This window comes from Orbicella faveolata, unplaced genomic scaffold (assembly GCF_042242905.1).
Source record: "Orbicella faveolata isolate gen_17 unplaced genomic scaffold, um_ofav_v1 contig_25, whole genome shotgun sequence".
NCBI lineage: Eukaryota > Metazoa > Cnidaria > Anthozoa > Scleractinia > Merulinidae > Orbicella > Orbicella faveolata.
In genome coordinates this window covers 19,048,817-19,073,554 of record NW_028301553.1, presented here as the reverse complement: position 1 = coordinate 19,073,554, position 24,738 = coordinate 19,048,817, and the positions used below count along the sequence as shown (strand labels likewise).

Sequence of the window (24,738 nt, the reverse complement as noted above, 5' to 3'; positions counted from 1 at the left end):
ATGTTGTTGAATACAATATTGTTACCATCTCCATAATTTGTAACAGGTCATACAGCTATGCCTGGGCAGCTATGTATTCCTTTTATCTTAGTGTAAATCAAAGCACTCAAACTCATAGCAACACATTGTTTTCCAGCATCTTCACCAAAGTACATAATGTCAACTTGATCACGTGGTGCCTTGACTGATACAGTAGGATCAGTACTATGTATAGGAGGCCAAGGATTTGTTACAATGTCATCACACAGAGTAGCACGATGACCTCTGTAGCTCACATTCTTGTACACACTTGATGATGTATTACAGCTACACAAAGATAGGTATTTGCCCAAAGACTCTCTACAACTTGACAATTTTAGATTCAGCGTTGACCGTGTAGAATTCCATTTCTTTCTCATCTTTTCTACAAACTTGATACTGTCATTATTGCTTCTAATTCATGCGATCAAAACTAAAAATCATAACCATCCAATAAAATTAATAAAGTCAAGAATCTGGGATATGATAGATGATTGATATATAAACAACCTTGTCAAGAACTAAGTTTCTGGAGTTTTTCATTCGCACGTTATCCGGAGAAATGTTTCACCCAACTATATAGAGCTTTGCAACGGGCACAAATAAGTAACAGAAACATCTGTCATTGAGTTTTGCAATTGAAATGTAAAGTTATTACTATAGAGTTTCGACAAGTTGAAATTAATACTTCTTCTAATGCAAGAATTGTTCAGTTAGCAAAAACTAAAGCGATAATTATCTCATCTTTTGACCTCTTGGGCCGGCATTTACTGGTAATGTCACCCAAGCAAAAGCTTGGAAACTCAAACATGCCCTATTACAAAACAAAGAACCTTGTTGAGCTAACACATTGTAAAACGTCAAGTTCCTGAAGGGTCTCATATCTGATGAAACTAAAACCTCTGAAGAAAAGGTAATTTTTAAAAAAATACAACTACATCACATGAAACACATTCATTTGACACCATGTTATTTGATACCAAACATTCCATGCAAATATAATACATGGACGAAAGCAGAAATAGAAAATAACAGCTGATAATGTACCCTAGATCTGTTTGAGCAACAACATAATAAATGATAGAGGTCATATAAATATGACAATTACTATGTAAAATATTAAAATGTAAATTATGTTTATCTTCACTCTGACAAAAGCCACTATTGCAGTCAAACATGGCATCTTTGTTGCTGTTTCCTAGAGTTAAATTACAATGCACCTTGTCTTCATCAGCACCTAAAACTTTCATAAACATTTTTCTGTCGTCTGTAGTAAATCTCTGTCCATATTTTCTGTTCATTGATAACTCATTTGATTTCTGGTTTGGTTCTAGTAAGACCTTCGCTAAATCATTCGCTTCTTTTACTACTTTGAGTTTGTGGAAAGACCAGTATCGGAATATGCGCTCATTGACTACGCCATCTTTTAGAGTGGATCTAACGCGAATGGTGTGTGGGTCTGTATGTTTGAACATAGAGAAGATGGAAATATCTTTTCCTTTTGGCTGCTTAAACATTGATTTGTATTTTCTTTTCTGTTAAGTTTTAAGTAGCATGTGAAATTACTTCGGTTCGCAGCCTTAAACTTCTGCCCACGATCTACAACTTCCTTCCACGGTCTAAAACTTCTGTCCATGGTCTACAACTTTCATCCCTGGTCTACAACTTCCGTCCATGGTCTACAACGTCCCTACACATCTGATCCCTCACAAAACCCCATCCATTGCGTTTCACGCATGAATGAGCTAAAAATCAACTACAAGAACCTCTACTACACACTTAAAACTAGGGTATCTAAAAGATAGTAATACTGTGGCACATTCTGTTGATAGTGACATATTTAACGCTGTGATTCATTTATCTGTACGTTCCAAGACTTACATTAACTGTTATTTCTCAAAGTAGTGTCAAATCGTGGTGTCACTTAAAATCTGTCGTTGTATGCATCAACTTCATGCATGATGACGCATCGATGGCGAGGTGTGACAAAGGATCGAGACAAAAAAGCACATTGTGATCTGAAGTATGTTTGGACATAAGACGATACACATCAGCCTGCCCTTTACCAGATCGTGAAAATCGAAAGATGTGGAAATTGTAGGAGCAGAAATCTAACTTAAAAGTTCTGTACTGGTACGCATTAAATATCTCTACAACTCAACAGAAGAACACACAGACTGTGTCGAGAACGTGTCCACCGCGATGTGTGAAAATGCTCAAGCTTTAGCTTAAATTCATGTTTCGATGAAAAGGAATAGATTGCAGCATTTATGAAATCGGCGTGTTCCACGGTTTTCGTTTGTTTTGATTATTCTACAGGCTTTAGTAACGACGATATCTCTTCATTTAAGAATTCGACGAAGGAGGCGAGACTGCTAAGAAATGACATACTAAGATTAAGATGTCACAATTAATTGTCCAGATTTACAAACTTTCACATACTGCATAGCAAGAGTTGTGAAAGTCAAGTACGATCTCCTTCACATCACTTTACAGGTAAATCAGAGAAAACTTTCTCAGTGGAATCCACGCGAAAAAGGACGACGGCTCAACGAATATGACATCCTCGTGTTGTTCGTGGCGCAATGCACTCCAGTAAAAGTGGCGCAGTGCAGTCTGGTTAACTGCAATGCATTCTGGTAAAAAGTGATGAATTTGAGAATTCGTACCCCTTTCTATATATTCTTCTTAAATCCTGATTATGTTGCTGCTCGCTCGCTACGCTCGCTCCGCAGCAATTAAAAAGATAGCAATCCTCGGGGATGCAATTAGGTACCATTATTACCTGCCGGGAGATAAGTATTTCTCTCAATACTTTCTTGTGATATCTTTGTTGTTGAATCTAGATATGGGCAGGAACAAATTTAAAATACATTATTATCAATCTGACAAATAAAAATTTTAGCACAATTGCTACTAAATCTCAAAATCGGATTGGCTAATTTGCCATTGTCAATAAGAGTCCAGACAACACTGCTCACGTCAATGTGTCACACAATGCCTTTTTCAGCTTGCGCTCTGAAAAAAAATATTTTCTTTGATGTTGATATTGTGGTAAAAGACAAATCAAAATGTGGTTTAGTATAGTCTGTGCTCTTATTCACAACGATACGCATCACCAGAGTGGTCACAATTTGTTGTGAACTCACTTGGCTGTGCCTCATGAGTCCACAACATTTTGACCAATTTGACGACGTTTATCATTGTTGATTAGAGTACAGACCACGCTAAACCACATTCAATTTGTTAAATATATAATACCTTCACAGTACAGTGAAACCTGAATTACATGGATGACCGACAAGTTTGTTTACAATTAAGTCTATTTTTAAAACTGCAACATCTTATCTATTATTTTCAATTATATTTCTAAATACTTCCTCTCCTTAATATGATGATTCTTAGCAAGTGGTCAGCAGCCAAAATACTGCTAATTAATAATGATTATTAGAAATAATAATGTAATAATAGTAATTATTAGAAAATAGCCCACAGAAAATACGCATGCTGATTGGTTTAAAATCGTGTTTCTATAACTCGATAGAAGCACAGAACTAGCACAAGCTGTTGACATAATGATAGCACGAGTTAAGAGAATTTATACCTGATGATCAAAGTAAACGAGTTGTTTTTCTTTCTTTTGTTGGGATATTTTCTACATGGTACATGTTCTTCATCTTTCTATCAATTTTTAGTAAAAATCTACTTGTCTAGCATTCTACCATGAATGGCATTCTTTGATTGGCTACGCTACTCACTATCTACACAGTGATAGATAAAGAGAAGCGTAGCAGTGGGCCCATGTTAACAAAATGACGGCCGTGTCTTGTGTTTTCAAAGTGTCTGTGAAGAGGATTTAGACAAAGTTTTAAATGACCTGTAGATTTATACCAAAAACAATTAGATTATTTGCTCTCAATTTCTATGCGTGATAGTTGACTCGGGCAGTGCCCTTGTCAATTATCATGTGATACAAATCTCAAACTCATGAATAATCTAATTGTTTATTAGAAACAAACTCACGGAAGTTTGGGAGAACTCAAAAACTGTAGAGACACTCGCCTAACAACTCGTGTTCCCACAGCATTTCTTGTTATCCTAAACTTTCACTCATGTTTCTATAAAACAATTAGATTATGGGCTCGAGTGATAGTTGACGACGGCTGCAACCTCATCAACTATCATGCAATAGAAATCGAGAGCGAATAATCTAATTGTTTTAGTATAAATCTACTAGTAGTTAAAAACTTCATCTAAATTCTCTTCTTCGAAAACATCAAGATGCGGCCGTAATTTTGTTGACAAGGGCACACTGCTACGCTACTCACTATCTATCACAGAATAGATAGTGAGTAGTGTAGCCAATCAGAGAACATTCGTATTCATAATAGAACGCTAGTAGATTTATACTAAAACTCGATAGAAACACAGTACATGTTTTCTATTTCGCTATATGTCTAGCTTAGCTCAGACGGAATTTACAGATTGCACCTCAACAGCATGCAGGGGTAGGCTACTCCAATCCCTGTTCGTATTAAGGAAAAATGAGAACAGGTGATAATTTGATTTAGAGACTTTATATGAGAATTTGTGCATGTGCCTGCTAGAGTGGACAGCACAGTCTGGCTCCAGATATTTCTGTTGGTCTATCTCAACTAGATTGTAGTGCATTTTATATAGCATTGCTAGTCTTGCTTTCCTCCTACATAGTTCTGAAGTTTCTCAATCAAGTTGTTTCAGCATTTCTTTGACCCTAGCATACCTTTATAGCAATTGTGAAGAAATAATTGACTTATCATGATGGTTTCTGATTTTGGAGTTTCATCATCTGAATCAAGTGAACAATTTTACTGATGGCAAACAAAGGTCCTTCTTTCAATAATGGCAAGACTACTCCAGCAATATCTCAGTCAATCTTAAAGCTTTGTCAGATGTCCTAGTACTAGGCGTATTAGATGGTAGAATCTTACTAAAAGTGAATAGGTTAACCCTACGAATTTTCTTTTCAGCCACTTTTTTGGTGTCCTTGTTCACTTAATAGACTGAGATGTCTGCTTATTGTGACCACTTGATACACGTCAACATACCTTGTATTCCTTGTATTTAGCTTTCCGGCACATCTTTTTGTACTTCACCACATCTGGGTAGAAGAAGCCATCTGCATGTACATAATAACAAACATTAAAGATCCATTTGTCACAGTTGTATCATTGCAAGTATGCATGTTGAAACAATGTCACAATGTAAGCCCCATAGAGCCTCTCTCCACAATGGAGTATAAATGGATACCAGCACAATTAGTTTCTCTTGTTTTTCATGCTACAGAAACCAATGTTGAATGCATATAATAATTATAATAATTGATAATTATTAATAGTAAGTGTACCAATTACAATTAAGGGAGTAGTTGGACAAGTAATTTCCAAGTTGGATGAGCATGATCAGTATTCAATCTAGGCTGCGTTTTTGTCTCATTGATGGAGAATAATCTATTCTGAGACAAAATGAAATGATCATGGGGTCATACTGATGCAAAAAAAACAAGTTACCTCGTATATATTCAGTACTTCCAAAGCAACTGGCAATAATAAAAGTAAATTAAACAAATGTGTGTGCTTACTAGCCTGAAATGAGGGCATGAAATGACTAGCATTTCAGACTATGTGTATACGAATACTTTCTGTGTCAGGCATTCCAAGCAATAGGCCCTTTGCAGCCGGGGTGACGTGACCAAAATTTTCCTAAAAATATTATATATTATGGGCTATAACTTAAAGAATGCCCCTGGCATTTAAGAGTAAGTTTATATGTCAGTTTGAACTTTCGGAAAATTTAGAGGATATCTATGGAAAATGTTGCTGGAGAACAAGGTCTTGCTCTCCAACAAATTTTTCCAAACAAATCTTAAGTTCTTTATTAGTTTTTAACTCGGAGATTGTGTAGGCAATGTATAGGGCTTAAGTTGTGGTGCAGATTGTGCAAATGATGTCCTTCTATCATCTGTAAACCTTTTGGAGTAATTCCGTTGACCAGTAGATAAAGCTCCTGAAATCACTGTATTAGTCAATATTGCAGACACATGTATCGTTTTACATTTCTAGGTCAAGGTCTATGTGACTGTGATTGTTACACTAAAAATGGAAACTTGTTTGGTTTGCTTTCTGGGTATAGTTCATTTAACATTTCTATTACAATTCTAATCTTAAATTTAATAGTTAAGTGTAAATAAGACCAAATGTTAACTTTTGTAATACACATTGGGAACGTTTTTGATGACACAGGTGAAGTTGCTGGAAACTGCTATTGTAAATTTCTGCTTCAAAGTTTAGTAAAGATTGACAAGAGGCAATCTGCTCTACATATCGATTTTACTACTACTGGAGGGTTGAGCTCCTGAAATTAAATTTCAGAAATCAAAGCGAACAGTTCTGTCAAGGCCACCATAGCATTTGTCGAAAATGTCTCTAATAAAGAACATCACGGTCTTGCTAGCCTCTAAAAAGCTCATAATTACACCAGATTATAAGTTAATCCACTGCGAGAAAATCCTGCTCTTGAAGACAAACTCTCCATATTACACAGATAACAGTGAAGAAACATGTTGCATTGCAAGACAAATCCCACATAGCGGACGCAAGGAGAACTAGCTAGAACTTCGCAAGCTGAAATCCAATCCGAGCATTAAAATTTTGCCCACAGACAAACATTTTTGGGCTTGTTCAAGCTGATACACTTTTGACACTTGAAAAGGCTGATGAGCTATCATATCGCAAAGTTGCACAACAGCTCTCACGAAAAGCTTTATAGGTCTATTAATAGTAGATTTAATCATCGCAACATAATCAGATGTGTACAGTCTGATTTTGAGGTCATTATTTTGAATCAACAAAAACTCAATTTGTGCTACAATTGTACTGGCCATACTAAAAGTCGGCATCCAAGAAGTCTGTAGTTTAAGAGACTATATTTGGCATATTTGTTAGCTAAATCGCATATTTGCTAGCCAATTTGAGATAAGGCTGAAAGACTTTGTATCTTTTCCCCTTAAAGTAAGCTTTGTTATGTGTTAAATACTATGGTTAGCACCTGCATTCCAATCTAGCGCACCCAAGTTAAATTCCCGGATTCATCAGCTTTTTTTCTGTTTGTTTTTTTAAGCCACTACAGGCAGTCTTTTTCTTTTCCTGTTCAACCCTTTTTCTGGTGAAGAATATCCACAGGTAGCTAGCTACATGTGCTACTTATTTCAAGCTTGGAACCAATAAGAACACAGTTTTTGACATTACGGGACCTCGCTGCTTTGCATAATTGACCTCAAATTGCATCTGATGGTTTAAATGATTCACATTTTTAATTCATAGCAAAAAAACTCAATTTCTCTGAAGATCTTTCACAGCTACCCTGTGAGCAGAGTCCCTTCATTCTTATTTGCTACCTATTCCCACTCACGAAGAGGTTACTTTCGTCTTCACATGAGAAGAAAACTATGTTGGACAAGGTTTACAGGGTAGAGTGGCTCATCAAGAATGAGTAAATCCATCGGAGCAATGCAGCTCATGTAGTGCAGGTTTCCCAGTTCTTGTACCTCATGCAGTATGCACTAAAAGTCATTCTTCTTCTTTTTTTTAACAGACTGCTGTTATAACTAGTATAGCCAGAAGTCAATATGGTAACTCATATAACTAGAATAACCTGTAAGCCACACATGTCAATCATCATCCACTGGGAAATCGACAGGTTTGCTCACAGAGCACTTCGATTTAAAATTTCAAACCATCATTCTTTAATGCCAGGGACCTCAAACATGGCCATTTTGATATTTTTGATATGCTGTAAAATTCCATTTCTGCCATTCCTAAAGTTGCAGCCCCTACTTTTCTGAAAAGTAGGTCACGTGATGGCTTAGATTTCCCAGTGGCTCATCATCCACTGGGAAATCAACAGCTTTGCTCATAGAGCACTTTGATTTAAAAATTCAAACTGTCATTAAATCTCGTTCTTTAAGGGGGCTCAGTCATGGTAGTTTGAGTTATCTTGGCCATATACAAAATTACCTTTATAATAATAATATAATAATAAAAACAATCTTTAAAGAGGAAGCACCCGTCACATAATACATGGTTTTCAGGGAGGTCCTCCATAAAAATAAAAAGTATTAAAATCTAAAATAAGAAATACAAATGGTAGTGAAATACAAATGGTAATACAGTGGCTTTAAATGGTAGGAAACCTGAAAATAACAGTTTAATAAGATAGAAAAACACTAAAGAGATAATGATAACCCATAAAGGAACAAGGATGGCTAAGGATGGAGAAGATTAACACGGATTACAAACGACAAATTTGAAAAATTGAGGCTAAACTTTCCAATGTGCGCAAACCGTGACTGATCTCCTTTAATGCCAGGGACCTTAAACTTGGCCATTTTGATATTTTCAATGTGCTTTAAATTCCATTTCTGCCATTACTAAAGTTGCAGCCCATAATTTTATGAAAAGTAGGTCAAGTGATGGCTTAGCTGCAAAGGGCCTATTGCGAGAGAAACTGGAGCCTACATGCCACAAATTGCTTTTAGTTTTTCATATGTTAAGATCGATGTAAACTGGCAGCTGATATTAGTTGTCCTAAAGTGTTACTGCTGTGCCAGTTGAAGTAACGATAACATTTGTTTTCCAGTTCTGCCAAGGTTGCCCTCAAATTTTCCATCAAGACAAACCACGGAGAACACAGGATGTTCAACTGGTTGGCATTTTAATATTGCTCGAGCTCAATAAAATCATCCTGAGTCCGCTCATTGTTGAGTCCAAATTTACAAATTTTAATGTTCAATATAATTAGAGTTTCTTTAGTATTTTGCGAGTAGCTCAACAAAATTACGCGGGCTAGCAGTTGCGCCACCAGTTGTTTTTCAGCTGATATTTTAATGAGATCAAGCTAAATTAGCAGGGAATACTGACTGGAGTTTGGTAGGCGCAGTGTCCCAAAATGTCACCAGATAAAGCATATATATCTTTAAAACTTCTTCGGCTCTGCTTTAAAAATTGGTTGAGAGTCCTAGACCACCTTGAAGGGGGAGGGTGGGGGGGGGGGGGGCTCCCACATAAAAGTGACGAAGGTGCTCATCGCACCAATCAAGATCAATATTTGCCGAAAATATCAACAAAATTGGAATTGATCCAGTTTTAGGTGAAGGGAGGGACTTTTAGAAGCCGGTCTGTTTGCCTTCTATTATATCTACGGATATTTTGTGCTATTTGTTTTGGAGAAAGGTTTCTACACTCGGCAACAGTTTGGTTCGCTTTTCGAAGTCTAGAAGCATGTAACTAAATGGCAGGTCTCTGGTTTTATCACAAGCGTGCAAGGCCGCATCAAACGTCGCAAACAAGTTTGCAATTTTAATTGGCGACTAGTGGTGAGACGTTCATGGAGTATGAATGACTTTATAATGTCATGCTGTTTTATCATGAAAAGAACTTGAGCAATTTTGACCACTCCCTGCTTAGCTTGCAAGGCTGGTCTGGCAGAATCCTGTTCTCATTCAGCAAGCGTACTATATTATTTAAAAATGTGGACAAAAATAAATTTAGCAGACTTGCTGCACAACGCAAGTGAAGTGCTCGCGGCTCCGAACCACATACGCCAAACAAGTAGAATATGAAAAGGTTAAAAAAAATTAGGCTTTACATCGCCAACTAAAATAAAATTTAAAAGAAAAAAGAAAAAATGATTTAGAGAAACATGCTCACAAAAACATTTAGAATGTCGAAGGAAGGCAATCCAGCGTAAGATGGAACTTTTTCTTCGTTTTGTGTAAATTCCCACTGAGCAAATGGTTTGCTGTCAATGTTTAGAGACCTGAATGAATATTCCAACTCTTCTGTTTGCGTGCCAGGTTCATCTGTTGTTGTTCTTTTTTCATCGCCTTCATGTCTTTCAAAGCTAAGGCTTGAAACTTGCTGAGAAAGGCCATTCTGTTTTTTGCTTTTTTTGCCGCTCGCTCAATTCACGCTTTGTTTGTTGACTTTGTTCTTTTGTTTACATTTCATTATGAAATGACAACAAAAGCTAAATTTAGTTTTTACGCAAAAGAGACATGAAAATCAAGAAGATGGGCTGGATAAGGATGCTGAAGCTGGAGAAGTCAGTTCGATATTAAGTAAACTTCCAGAACTTAAAGAGCCAATGGCCTCAAGCTCAACAAGTAATACTGTGAGAAAATTCCAGTGATAGTTTGGATGATGACAGTTTTTCAAAGTTTCAATATCATAGTTTGACCCAGACCATTTTCAAAATAACCCAATTTACAATGTCATGTGGGGCATATGACCCACTTTGACTAATTTCTAGATTGAACACTGCGAGATTTTACCAGCACTGCAATTATTTATTTAATTGACACATTTTCGGACTAAAAAGCCTTTAAGAACTTTATTTGAGTAACAAGACTATTCAAAATAATTGATATTTATTAATTAATTAATCATAACAATTACAATTTCCTTAAATATACATGTAGTTGGTGCATAAACTGCTGTGTTTTGCACTAATAATTAATCTGCAAAGTTGTTATCGGATGGTGTAATCAGACAGTTGGCTGTAATCAGACACCTGTAGTGGGACAGTTACATGAGCCAATTTTTTTTTTGCGGGGTTATGCAATATCATTGCATAATAACACATAGTCATCGCCATATTGAAGGCTTGGGGATTTCTTTTAAATTTATTTATTTAAAGTAACACATCTTTAGCAAATTAAACGTATCACAAATTACAAATTACAATAACAAAGTACTCTGCTATGGCTATTCCAATACTACAATGCACATTACTTATTTACCCCAGGTGTTACTTAGAACTTACTTTACAAAAACGAATAAAATAAAGTAATCAATTAATTAATTAATTCTCACAACACATTAGCTACAATGAAATCAAACAGGATAAAAAACAAGAAATAAAAAAAAAAGAGAAAAAAAATAAAAGGAAAGGAAAACTTAAATATACAAAATAAACAAACAACTAATAGCGCGGGGAAGGGGGAGGAGGAACGATTTCTAATCTCGATTTAATACAATTCAAAGTAACTTAGTCTGTAAAGTTTGTGAGGAGCATAGTCACGTTACGAGTAGTTTTTTGGTGTTAATTTACAAGGCTTGAGGATTTTATGAAACATGAGAAGAGAGTTAATAGTTAATGAAGATAGTGAAAACTTGAGACGTAATCGGATCATTGCAGACAAGGTGATATTTGAAATGTAAACTGCATTTGCTTCTAGTCAAATGCTCAAAAAGACCCAGGAACACAGGTAAATAACAGTATATTCATTTTACATGAATGTAAATGATTAATGCTATTGCTGATACAGTGTTCGGGTCCCCTGTGCTTTGTGCAAGCAAGAATTTCATGAACGCAAATTGAATGGGAGCTTTAAAATTGCCTGCAGGCCATAGTTTATGTCACAATAGCCGCTGGACCCATTCTCCTCAAACTCAGTCACGAAACAACATGGCAGCATTTTGGTGCTATTTTCAAGATTTTGTTGGGGCACAGAAAATCAAGGATTCAACCGAATCTAAAAATGTTTTCAAAGAAGTACTTCAAACAACAAATAGATTAGTTTTAGCCAAAACAATAGGGAGCTTAAGCAAACCATGACAACGACAACTAGAACGTCACCAAACAAAAGGTTTAATGAGCAGAAACAATAGCTGTGCACGTACGTAATGAGTCTTTGTACATTTCTTTGTCGTCCTCTGCAAAACAACAATGTGAAATGACCAAGTTCTGTGTCGTCTAAGGAACGTGGACGATGACGGCTAATTTTTCGTATTTCCATTTGGAAAATCCAAAAGAATTTGTCTGACTCAACAAAAATTATTTGCCCTGGCACATCTGCACTGTTTGTTTACAGCCTGTCACGTTTACTTATTTTGCCTTCACCCAACTCATAGGTCAATGAGCATTTGCTCATCTTCTTTGGTCCATTTCCCATAGGATTTCCCTTTTGCTGCCACAGCCTGCAAACTGTGTTGCTGATCTCCTCCATGTCATTCTGGCTACGATTTGTGAAAATCATCTGATTATTATTATGGTATCGGCACATTCTGCTGTGTACCAGTGACACCACACAAATTGGGCATGGGCCCACAGGCACTCCAGTTGTTAGGATTAAGTTGAAATAAAAAGGATAAACCATGCACGTAGCTCATTTAGTTACATGTGATCGTTTGTGGTATGTGATTGCAATATATAGAGCAAGAGGTCAGAAAAAACTGGAACTTGTCAGTGATGCCTGCCATGAAAACAAAAGAAAGAAACATGGACAAAAAGTTTGTAAGCCTCCAAGGCAGGACAGCTGCTCGTTTGAAAAATTTGTCTGAGTCCGAATATTTTGTCCTTGCAGGACAAACCATCCGCACTGATAAACGTTATGTGTTGACAGATTTTTAGCTAAAACAAACAGTAATGTCCTCAATGACCAAATGCTCTATTGACTGCGTAGCTTTTTTAGCTGATTTACAGGCATCAGCAGTATTAATAGGTAGTGAACAGCGTTGTGATGTGTTTGTATTGTGGAAAATTGTTAACACAGCCCAGGATAACAGAAAGTTAACCTAGGTGAAGTTTGATTTACCTTGTGATCAGGCGCAATGCATGGTTTAGGTCAGTACTATCTTGCACCCTGTGGTGCCCAGATGCATCAATCTCATTCGGTCACATTTTCGACGTTTGTTTCCATAGTATCAAAGTAAGCCAAATCTGGGCCAGCCACTCGGACAATATTCTGAAGTTCTCTATCCACCATTTTTCAATGAGATTTCCATGTAAAATACGGCCAACATCTACCACTATTACATAATGACAGAGTTTGATTATGCAAAAGGTGACTTGCCTTGCAGCAAATGGAGTTGCTGTGTTACAAAGGATTGAATTTATAAGGTTGGTATGGGAAAAAACGGTAATCGACATTATAGCTGAAATTGTGATATTTTTTGCAATAAAATTGACTTACCTCAATGCCTTGTTGTCTTTTCTATTGTTATCTTGCTTCTCAGCTTGATTCCGAAGCCTTTTACTACGTCTTTCAATAACATGCGGAATCTAAAATTCAAAGCTCAACTGACAAATGTGTTTTTCATTAAATGTTCGGCGGCTACTTCCAGCTTCCGACTACTGCCGAGTGCATGGTAATCAAATCAAATCATTAAGCACAGTTCAGACAACATAGTCGGAAGCTGGGAGGAGTCGCTGAACATTTGACTGATGGTAGCGAAAAACCCATTTGTTGGTTAAGCTTTGAATTTTAGAGTCCACATGTTATTGAAAGGCGTAGTAAGCAAGTTATCGCTTTTTGGTTTTCCTCTCCTAAGAAGTGACAACCTTCATATGCTGCAAGACAAGAGTCATGCTTTGCGTAATCAAACTTGGTTGTTATGTAATAGTAGCAGATGTCGGCCGTGCATGTCATGTTTTTGCTGAAGGTTCAGACAAAGATAAAAAAAAAACATAGGCACGCAAGGTGTGCAAGATTTATTTTTTTGTGAACTATAAGTCTCGGAGATAGGAGCATTCATGGAACTGTTTACAGTAATGATTTGGTTGATTTGACAAGTTTTTTTGGTTGCGATGTACAGCAAGAAAGAAACTGGGAGTTTATGGTGTACATACGATGTTACATCGGTAATGGTAAGATAACTAAATAGTAAGCCATAAAATGTTTGACTGAACAAACTACAGTAATCTGACACGTCTCCAGATTAATGTAGATACCATCTTATTTCCTAACCGGCAATTTTATTCGTTCTTTGATACAACCCACACTGTGATTGGTGTGACACACGCACATGCATAACTCCCTCACTCACCGATCACGTAGCCCTTCCCCCAGGGGGTGGGGGGGGACTCCCCTATATGGGCTATATAGGTCTGTGCGGCCCGAAGGTTATGGTTTTTCAGCCGTTTTGGTCATAAATAGGGTATCGATTTTAGCTGATTTTGGTCATTTTGGTCATAAATAGGGTACGGTTTTTGCACTCTAGCCTTGATATGGGTATGCTTTAAGAAGAAGCCACTTTTTCATCATTATCGAAAAGAAAATCAACAAAAGCCCTTCACAAATTTATATGTTTACGGTAATTTAACATTGGTTTGAACTAGGGAGCTAATTATAACGCAGGTCTGAAACAGGGTTTTGATTTGAGGGTCAGGTCTTAAATAGCGTTTCAAATTTTTGGTCAGGTCATAAATAGGGTAAGGAATATCGCAGATTTTGGTCATAAATAGGGTAAGGGTTTTGGGAAGCAGGCCGCACACCCCCAACCAATTTTTCTGGGAGTACCCCCTCAGGAGCCCTTCCAGCCCCCAAGAGGAATTTTTGCTCAAAAATACTCAAGTTAAGGTGGCCAAACACAGTTTTCGCGCGCGTTTTTGCTGATGCAATTGAGCGCGTGCACAGGGATTGCAAAAACAAACATGCCGTCAATAGAGCGATCATTTTATTTACTCAACACCCACACTATCTGTGCTATTTTTCTCTATTATTGAACGCAGTGCGGTATTGATGGCTTTAGTCTTTTATTACAGAGGTATGTTAGAAAAGGTAACCACGCAAAGAACCCAGCAATTCTCGGCTTTTTCTTTGTTACCAAAAGAACCCAGTTAAATGCAGCGCATGCGCAGTTGCTCGAAAAATTGAGACCGATTGCTTTTGCAGAAACTTGCCGATTTCTGACGATCCAGTCGTTAGAACTTCAAGAAATTTGGCAAAAAAATAGTTCAGAAACCACGTAAATGATCTATCGCAAAAAATCTGAATTTTGACATAGGGAACATGCAGTGAAAACGATTTACGGCGAATTACAAAAATCGCCTATGTCAAAATTTTATTAGAACAGTGTTGACAGAGGGGATTTAATGTCAATTCGTAGTGTGCAAATGATGAAAAAAATCTAACGACTGGATTTTTTTTAAATAAACAAAAACCATTCTTTAAGCCTTGTTTTTAACCAGCCAGGTTGCCATGGCAACAGCACACACCTTAACCAAAATGCGAGAATAAACTTTTCTGTGATTAACCTTGACTCTCACAAAAAACGGGCGCCAAAGCATAAATAGCTTAAAAGTAATGGTGAATTAGGCATAGGCTCCTGAAAACTGTGTTCGGCCACCTTAAGAGAACTTTTCGAGTCGTAAGTTTACCCTTTTTACACAACACAACGCAACAACACTACTTCACCGAAAATTGAAAGAAAGAGAAAAAACCTCTCTGACACATTGAAAGTCTGATTTAATTAAATTGCACTTTAACTTGGTGCCACACAGTCTTCAAAGAACATTTGGACAGTTTTCATACTTTTTACCTTTAAAAACATCGGATTGAAAAGAATGTCATAAAATGCCCATCAAATAAAAATATTAAACTGCTACTGCAGAACTCTAGAAATGAAAGCTTCTTTTTTGTTTAATATCCTCGGAACAATAGCCGATAACTTGTAAGCTATAATTGAATTTACTCCCATATGAAAAACAAAAGCGTTGAGTTACCATTTGTAACTAAAAATAGCAAACATTTTGTGGGAACAAGTGGTGACGATTCGTCAGCTCTAATTGAATTTACTACCTTGTGAAAAACAAGAGTGTCAAATTACCCATTGTAACTAAAAAATAAAAATATCTCGTTATATTTGCATGCAATAAGAACAAAACAATCGTTACCTGCACTTACTATTGTAAATGTTAGAACTGCTTCAAATCTAAATAGTCTCGTCTCCTCTAAAACATGTCCTAAGAACTAGAACCGACGATTCGTGACCTCTAATTGAATTAACTCCTTGTGAAAAACAAAAGTATCAAGTTACCCTTTGCAATTAAAAATAAAAATATCTCGTGCCATTTGCCTACTACTCATGAACTGCTTCAAAACTCAAGACTCATCTCGTTCATAACTAGCCACCATTACACTGAAAATTATGCAGTCTAAAACAACCCAATGTACGTATGTAACTGTCACACTCCCCTCCAAACCGGACTAAAAATCACAAACCGCCTGAGTTTAGAAGGGATTTGAATAGAAGCGAAGGCAGTTCATCTTGTCTGCCGCTTTGCAAATATGACACTCCAATTACATCTCGAGTTATCATTATCATCATTAACTATTAACTCTCATTGGGGAAGAGATTCTCAGGTTTCATAACCCCAATGAGAGTTAATAGTTAATGAAGGCAATAAAAACTTGAGACATAATAAGAGTGTCACATTTCAAAGCGGCAGACAAGATAATATTTGAAATGTGAACTGCCTTCGCTTTAGCCTGCAACCATTCCTGTAAGAAGAGCCTTTCCACATTCTGACTGTGCTTAAATTGGAGTGTGAACAAAAAACTGATGAAGCAGGGGGTAGTCAATTTTTTTGCTCTCACTCCAATTTACATGCGGCCAGAATGTGGAAAAGCTCTTCACAAGGAAATGCTTGCTATGTAGGCTACCTTTGCTTCCAGTCAAATCCCTTTGAAATGGTTCAACAAGATCCAGGAACACAGATAAATAACAATACATTTATTTTTCATGAATGTAAATGATTACACAACTGCTGATACAGTGTTCGGATACCCTGTAGTTAAGATTATTTTCCACCTTCAGGAGTGTCCTTCAGGGAAAAAAATTCTTACACACGCCAGTTTCAATACAACCCTAATAAACTATATGTCACGAGAAAGTTTAATAAACAAAGTTTATGATAAAAATACAATTTAAGTGAGGTTTTATTTTCGGAACTTCAGGAGCTGGTAAGGCATGAAACAAATGAGGGTTCTTCTATTGAATTTATTGGTTACCAGATGCTGCAACACAACCAAAATGACTGCATAGTCTTATTCACAAGGCATCAATCAACAAAAGTATGTCAAGTTTTTTTGATATTCTGATTGGTTGTCTAAATATTTGCATCTAAAGTTGGAGTAACGAAGAGTATGTGAGATGTGTTTCGAACGCCATAGGAAAAACATGCAAAATATCAAAATTTCCCAACGCCTTTTCGTTTGTCATTACCCCTTGAATGTTTTGGCCAAATTTCACTAAAAACCATCAGTTCTGCATACCCTATAAATTCAGTCAAGTAAACAGTATTCTGCAATAAATTTCCCACTTAAAAGTTGTAACAATTTGTCTATGTTGATACCAGAGATCCCAAAAAATATATGTTACATAATTCACCTATTTCTACACCTTTATCTTTCCAGTGATTGCCTTCTTATTTGCAGCAATTCAAGTCCCAGATACTTACATTTTAAAAAAAAAAATTCTCCAACCGAATGGAATAAGACTATGCTTTAGCCCACAAGTATGCATTGCAGACCTACTTTTTTCAAGTCCTCTCAACTAAATCCACCAATCACAATGTGTCCACAATTACTATAGTAACCAATTCAGACAAGTGAATTGAGGAGGCTCATCTCTGGTGACTGTTTCAAAGAAACTTAACAGCCTTTTTTCAAGCTATTCTCCATATTTCTAATTTTCATATTTAAAAATGAGTATTAACAGCTATTTTTCAAATGGATCTTTTACTTTTTGGGGAAATTGTAATGGTTATGATTAATTGGTAACAGGACATCATGTCATCCAATTCTGTCTGTAATCATACTTGTGATTAACAAATCGGACTCCGATTTTGTTTATCACTCGTTGATTACTGACCAAATTGGACTCCAATCAGTCCTCTTACCATTAATAATACAAACATTAAAGTTTTTGGATTGGTGCTTTAGTGGGTAAGTGGTTGATGATTAGCAGTTCAGTAGATGGCAGCCCTTTGTAATAAAGTTTCCATATAACGTGCGCTCTGATTGGCTGAAAGAGCGTGCTTTATCAGAGAACAGAGCACGGGTTGATGACGGTAAAATTGGCTTTCAAATTTTTGTTTCGGAATTTTGACAAATTTGCCCCAAATTAAACATCCCCTATGATTCAGACAAACACAACGGAAACGAGCTATTTGTCTCTAGTAAATATGGCTCACAGAGACCATTGTTAGCAACAACAGTGTTAAAACTGTACTAAAATAACAAGTTTTGCTAGATTCCCGCCAACAAAACACGTAGCGAAATAAACAAATTCTCAACCTAAACAGCGCTTCAATAAAAGACATTATATTTGTTACAAAGGCAGAAATTATACTTGAGAAGTAAACAACGACAAAAAACAACAAAAATTATTGAACTGTCTCTGTTTATGATGAGAAGCTTCATTTTTGCAAAAATGCTCAATTGCTCAAACAACACTTTCATAGTACATGCAGTGTAGTAACGCTCGTTCTCCGGTCATCTCAGCAAAGTGAACCAACGAGTGGTCAGTGCAAAGCTTGCTGTGATATTCTCTTCTGTGCTCGGAGTAGAACCAGTGGGAGCCGTTTAATCTTTCTAACTTCTATGCTACAATCATGGACAAAAGTCTTAGGACAAATTTGCACTTTCGGTTTTAAAGTGAGTACCGTTGCTGAGAACTGTTGAGTTATGCAAATAAGAAGTGACCAACTCATTGTGCATAACATTAAAAAATGTCACATGATATTATTTCGTAAACAAATAAAGGGAAATGACTTCCAATGGCGGGAAACAACTTTCAGACATTTGGTTCGGTACCCTAGCTTTGGACGTAATTATAGTTTGCGATGCCTGCTCACTGCATGTATCACATATTCATGCTACACACGACTTCAAGATTTGACATTCCCGTGCGATTTCCCAGGGTGAAAACTTTCTGTTTTTCTTAAACACAAGACTTTTGCTCGTTCTTGTCGTATGTACCATGATCTATAATACCCGTTGCTGCCTTCAGAGTTAAACATGTTTTTCCTTTTAAATACGGCCCTTGCAAGTCTGAGATAGGACCAATTCTGATTTACACCTCGCATGGGGAAAAATTGAAAAGGAAAAACAAAAGAGTTAATAAACCACAAAATAGCCCAAAATAGTCATTGTATTACGATCTATTCAGAGAGTCGAGAAAAAAAACACATTTAGAATGAGAAAAAGCACTGAAAAGTGACATTTTATTTCTCAAATGAAATCCAGACAATCATGGACAAAAGTCTTGGGACAAATTCGTACTTTCGGTGCTTTTGTGCTCACACCAAGTGCGAATACTAACTCACCTGCCCAACCTCGCCCCCACCCCCCATACAATGTACATACTACCTTCAATTTCTTCTGATTTTCAACATTGTATTGGGTGGGGAGGAGGAACAGTAACGCATTTTTAAAAGGAAAGCAGTGCTTTTTTCAAACTTCAGTAGTAAAACACAGATAATTCATTAAATTACATAAGTATTCCATGGACTTTCGCCCACGAATGTAGTTCGGGTAATCTTGCTGCATGCGGCTACAAGCCGTAAATAACTGTAGCTCCTTTCAAATTCTCAACTCGGCATTTCACATTTTCATCCGCAAGCTTTGAGCTCTGCGTTTCGTAATTTCCACTGGAAAAGTGCACATTTTCATGGGCCACAATACGGCCAGATTCCTCTGGACTATAAACCTTCACCTGCCTTTAGATCCGTATTTAAAAATTAACTTAAAAGCTAACTTTGAAGGCATCGTTCTTCTCTCGAAAGCTGCTCAAACTACTCAAAACTGAAAGCTTAGCTGAAGTCCAGTTTGGGATTGACAGCTGTCGCTTTGTTAGCCAATCAAATTATTTGAACAATTCTAACAAGGATTGTGATTGGCTTATTTTAGCGTGCTTTATCAGAGAACAGTGCACGGCTGACGCCACTTTTGCTCATTTGGAAAATAAAGTTTGGTTTGAAAATTAAACCAAATGCGTGGGGAAATTATCAGATTATTTATCATAAAACAGATAAAGAAGCCTTGACTGTGCTCCGTTCTGTTGTAAAACACTTAGGAAGCGGTAGAGCACTCAAGAAGTAGGGAAAAACACTCGCCTATGTCTCGTGTTTTCCCTTACATTTCTTTCGTGCTCTACTGCTTCCTGCATGCTTTACGACAGAACAGAGCACAGTCGAGGTATCTTTATTTGTTAAGTAAAACACCCAACAGTGCACTCTGCACTAACAAAAAGTGGTCACCCCTTCTTTTTATCACATGAAAATGACTTTTGTCTCTATTCCAGGGATATTATAAATAATGTAGATTATGCATAACTGTCATTTCACCTTTAAGCTTTTTCTGGAACTGTTGGACTGGATTTCCAAATCTGAAATTCCCACCACTAAGTAAGGCACTAAGTAGAAAAGACATTTCATTAGAAGACTCTCTAACATTTAATTGTTAGGGTAGCTCATTTTGGATGTCAATTAAGGTGCAGACTGAATACATTTTAGTCATGAAAATGAACTTGTTACATATGGTTCAATGATACCCTTGGTAAAGTTTGGAATTTTTCTCTGTTCTGGTATATGGTAATGTATTATTAATAATGAAATGAAGCAAAGTAAAACACACAATAGTTTGTACCAAAGATTATATTGAACAACACATAAATAGATCCACAAACAATTAGTTATTATTGAAGTAAATAAAATCAAGAAGAACTGTCATAATTTCCAACTGGAGGAAAGGCATTATTAACATCCCAACTGAAATTGGTAACTTTCTTCTTACTTAAAATAATTATGCCTGACTACCCACTCACCCAGTCACACAAAATGTACAGCTGCAAATACATAGAACTGAACTATTCTTTGAATAGATAAATTTAGACCCTTTTCATAAATAGCTGCCAATAATAAATCCTTTCATAAGTATTAACTAGCCTTACTAACCTTGTTGTTAAGTTGATAATTCAAAATAATTTTATTTTTACTCTCAAATGAGGTTAGTGATGCTAACTTAATGCACACAAAAGAATTTTAAATTGGGAGCCATTTATCGAAAGGGTCTATAGAATAGATAAAAAAGTTATAGATAAGATATGTGGCAAGTGGGATACTGTGATAATAAATGAGAATGCTGAAGAAAAGTGTTGCAAAGTTACATTCACAAGGCAAAGTTGGGTGAAGTCACTGTTTATCAAGCTTGACTACAAGTGTAGAATGAACTCACCTGATATTTTCTTCTTGAGCATGTGGGTAATCAGTAGGTAACGCTGGAAGATATTTCTAACAAAACAAGCAACAAAAGGAGCATTTGTCCAGCAGGGAGACCCATGGGTCATTTGTCCATTCAATTTTCATTTAAGGTTACAGTATACCTTCGGGTCGGCAATTTTCTTCAAATTTGGATTTTTGGGTCAAAATAGTGGTCGAAGAATAATCTCTAATTTCTGAAAAAAAAATTTGAAAAAGGCTAAATATTGGCGGAGAAATGGCGGTTTTACGTTTTCACCGGAAGTAAAAGTTTACCTCTTGATTGACAGCCCTATGGCGCGTATGCAATCAACCGAGACGATTTTCGCGGGAATTACCTCTATGGATGTCACGAATTGACTACTCAGTTTATCAGCATTGTTGTTCTGACTACCCAGCATTTTTGGTATTAGACGTGTCTCTATTAAGTTAAAAGTAAACATAGACCACGTTTAAACCATGGACCAGTTCGAAAAAGCGAAAACAGCGAAGAACGAATGAAAATACATCAATGAGTGAAGAAGCGATAGTTCGCCACGCAGATGAAGCTATAGTTATCGTATAAGGCGGGCAAATATTCGTGGTAAGAGAAAAGAAAGGTTCTGTAAAAATTTCGGAACTTGACAGCAATAACAGGGATGCTGAGTCCGATATCGACGAATCGTCGGACTGAGACCATTTGAAATATTATCCATGCACAGTTGCCCACACACAGTTGCTCTCTGCGCTTTCTTTTGTTTGTTTCCTTCGCTCAGCCACTCTAGCGTTCGTATCCTTTTTAGTCTTCCCCATTTTGCCAGACCAGCTTCAAGAAAAACCGAGCTACAGAAAAATTATCTCTCTGCCTTCGGTTCCTTGAGCGCATTGCTAAACACAAGAGTTTTTTAGAGATTCGCGCGTAAATTTCACCAGGAGGTTAACGGTAGTAAACTTTCCCTGCACTGATTGGCTTAGTTATCTGAGAACCCAGTTGAAGGCGTTTGTGGGCGGAGTTTGTTTGCGAAGCATAAAATTTTTCTTAGCGCTGTTTTCTCGAATAAATTTTTTCACTTGAAGCAGACACTTTAAAGAGTTATAACTCAAAGGGATTTTGTTCAATTGCTCTTAAATTTGGACAGTGGCTAGTTTAACATATAAACTACAAAAGTGTGTCTGGGAATTGTTAATTTCGAGATACTTTTTCTTCGAGAGCGATTTTTGTACGATCACTCCACATTTTTTTAATCCTATTTCGAAAATGTTCTGTAACTTTTTACTGCAATTGAATATGCCAAAACGCAGACACGTTTTTTAAGCGCTTTGGGCCCTGAAACCGAGGAAAAAATTAAATTGGCGAAAAACAAAATTCGCTTTGACTTGTAGCTTTCGAAAGGTGATTCGGGCGCTCGCATTTAGTGGTCGTGAAAAATTCGACAATTCATTTTCTTTCAAAATTCTTGGTATAGTTTGATAGCCAGCTCCATAAGCTTTAATTTGATATAGGGGTTTAGGTATCTGCAGCTTAAACTGCACGCACTCCATCGCTTGCGCACGAGACACCCCTGAAGGTATACTGTAACCTTAAAATAAAAAAAAATTGATAATTGATGTCAATTTTTGATTTTCATTATATCTTTTTATCACAAAAGATAACAAAGTGTTAAATTCCAAATATTTGACATTTTGTGTGGCTTACACAAAGTGTAAACCACTTAATGTCGTGATCCAAGTGATTTATTCCGGGATTAGTCGTGGTGAACAGAGTGCTTGTCACATGGTTTACTGGAGAGACTGGATACAAGTTTGTCGAACACCTCGAAGCTTAGAGTCGGCCATTTTTGCTTTTGTGAATGTTGTTTTTTGCCAATTGGCTTTTGCTCATACGTAGATAAAGCTGGGAGATGTATTTATGACTGTGGTCATGTATGCATTACAACAGCAAGGTCAGCAAGGTCGAAGAATTGATACAAGAGGGGGTGTCATGAAAACTCAGACCCCGAAAACTCAGCCCTCAGAACTCGAAAACTCAGACCACGGAAAAACTCAGACCCCGAAACCTCAGACCCCAAAAATTCAGACCCCTCGAAATTAAAAAAAAAAGGATTTAAATTCACCTCAATTGTTATCACCTGAATTGCCTGATGGTCGTGCAATGTTCATAGGCAACAGCCACAATGGAGCGAGATATTTATCTTCTCCGGTTGATCGCTGTCACTTTGATTAAACAGTGAAAAACAAATATTTATCTTCTCTGGTTTATCACTGTCGCATCAGTCAACCAGTGAAAAACTAACAAGGTTTAAAACAGCAGTAAGGCAAGGCAACTCAAAACTCATGATGTACGCTGGATTACATAAACATTTCAAGGAACACATAAAGATTGAACCGCCATGTCTCATCTGGTCTCAAAATGTTAGCAAACAAAAATTGAAAATTGGCACAAAGGCCCCATCATGAGGCATAATAACTGAATAAACCAGGCAGTATCGTGAAAAAAAAAATAGAAGTGTTTGGTTTGAAACTCACTGTTTCCTGTAAGAAATATTCCCTATTTCTGTTATAAGTTGGAACGCAAACATGGCTATCTCTAGGTACTCTTTTTTTCTTTTCTTTTTTTTCTAAATTTTGTTAATTTCTGCAGGTACCGTGCTGACAGTCATGCAACGCACGTAAAGTCAAAAAGCAGATTGCAATGAAATCTCCATGTTTTCACTTTAAGCTCAAAGAAGTATGTTTCAGAGAACAACATATTTTTTGCTGCACATGATTGCATAAAAAAGGTCTGTTTTGAAAAACAGTGTCGGCTGCTGTTCTAAATCTTGTTAGTTTTTCACTGTTTGACCAACACAACAGCAATAAACCTGAGAAGTTAAATATTTGTTTTTCACTGTTTGATCGACGCCACAGCATAAACCAGAGAAGATAAATATCTCGCCCCATTGTAGCTGTTGCCTATGAACATTACGTAACCATAAAGCAATTCAGGTGATAACAACCGAGACTAATTTAAATCTTGTTTATATTTTTTATTTTTAATTGGGAGGGGTCTGAGTTTTTCGGGGTCTGAGGTCTGAGATCTGAGTTTTCAGGGTCTGAGTTTTCATGACACCCATACAAGAGGCCCAGGATGATGATCGTGTTTAGCAGATGTGGAAATTAAGCTCGTAGCTTTTTTTCTTGGCCAGAGAATTTAATGGTTTTCACACGCTTTCTCTCTTTGTGGAGTCCAAGGTAAGTTTAAGTTCTTGTTACATTTTGGCCTCATTGTTTCTGTATTGTTTTAAATATTTTCATTATACTCATTGAAATTCTGACTGTGTTAGTATGGGAAGTTTGAAACCCGTGATTTAATTTGACTTCAAGCATGAAATTCGAATTGCCTTATCTTTAAATTTTGTTATTGTTCACACTTTATTTCTTTTGTATTCCATGCAGTTGGACCAGAGTGAAAATTTCTTCACAGATAGTATGCAAGTCAACCTATACGTACGATCGAGTAAATATAAGCCTGAAGATCTACTGTGAAGATCTACTTTTTGCAAGAGAGATATACTGTCCAATCATGTCAAACATAAGTCATGTCAAACACACATGGTGGCTGGTGATGTAGAGTTTGTTTTCCCTTCTAGAAATGAGAGATTTAAACAAATTGAAATCAAA

General features: G+C 36.7%; 1 protein-coding gene across 3 annotated transcripts in view; it reads right to left on the bottom strand.

Moving 5' to 3' along the window:
* Positions 1-24,738, bottom strand: part of LOC110065573 (nuclear factor related to kappa-B-binding protein-like) — a 173,532-nt gene that overhangs the window by 114,863 nt on the left and 33,931 nt on the right. For all 3 annotated transcript variants that reach the window (XM_089293603.1, XM_089293602.1, XM_089293604.1), the window contains exons 3-6: positions 21,077-21,132; positions 20,188-20,255; positions 5,106-5,176; positions 2,804-2,860 (exon numbers count right to left, since the gene is read on the bottom strand). In XM_089293603.1, the coding sequence (XP_089149729.1) occupies positions 2,804-2,860; positions 5,106-5,176; positions 20,188-20,255; positions 21,077-21,132 (252 nt within the window). The remainder of the gene's footprint in view (positions 1-2,803; positions 2,861-5,105; positions 5,177-20,187; positions 20,256-21,076; positions 21,133-24,738) is intronic.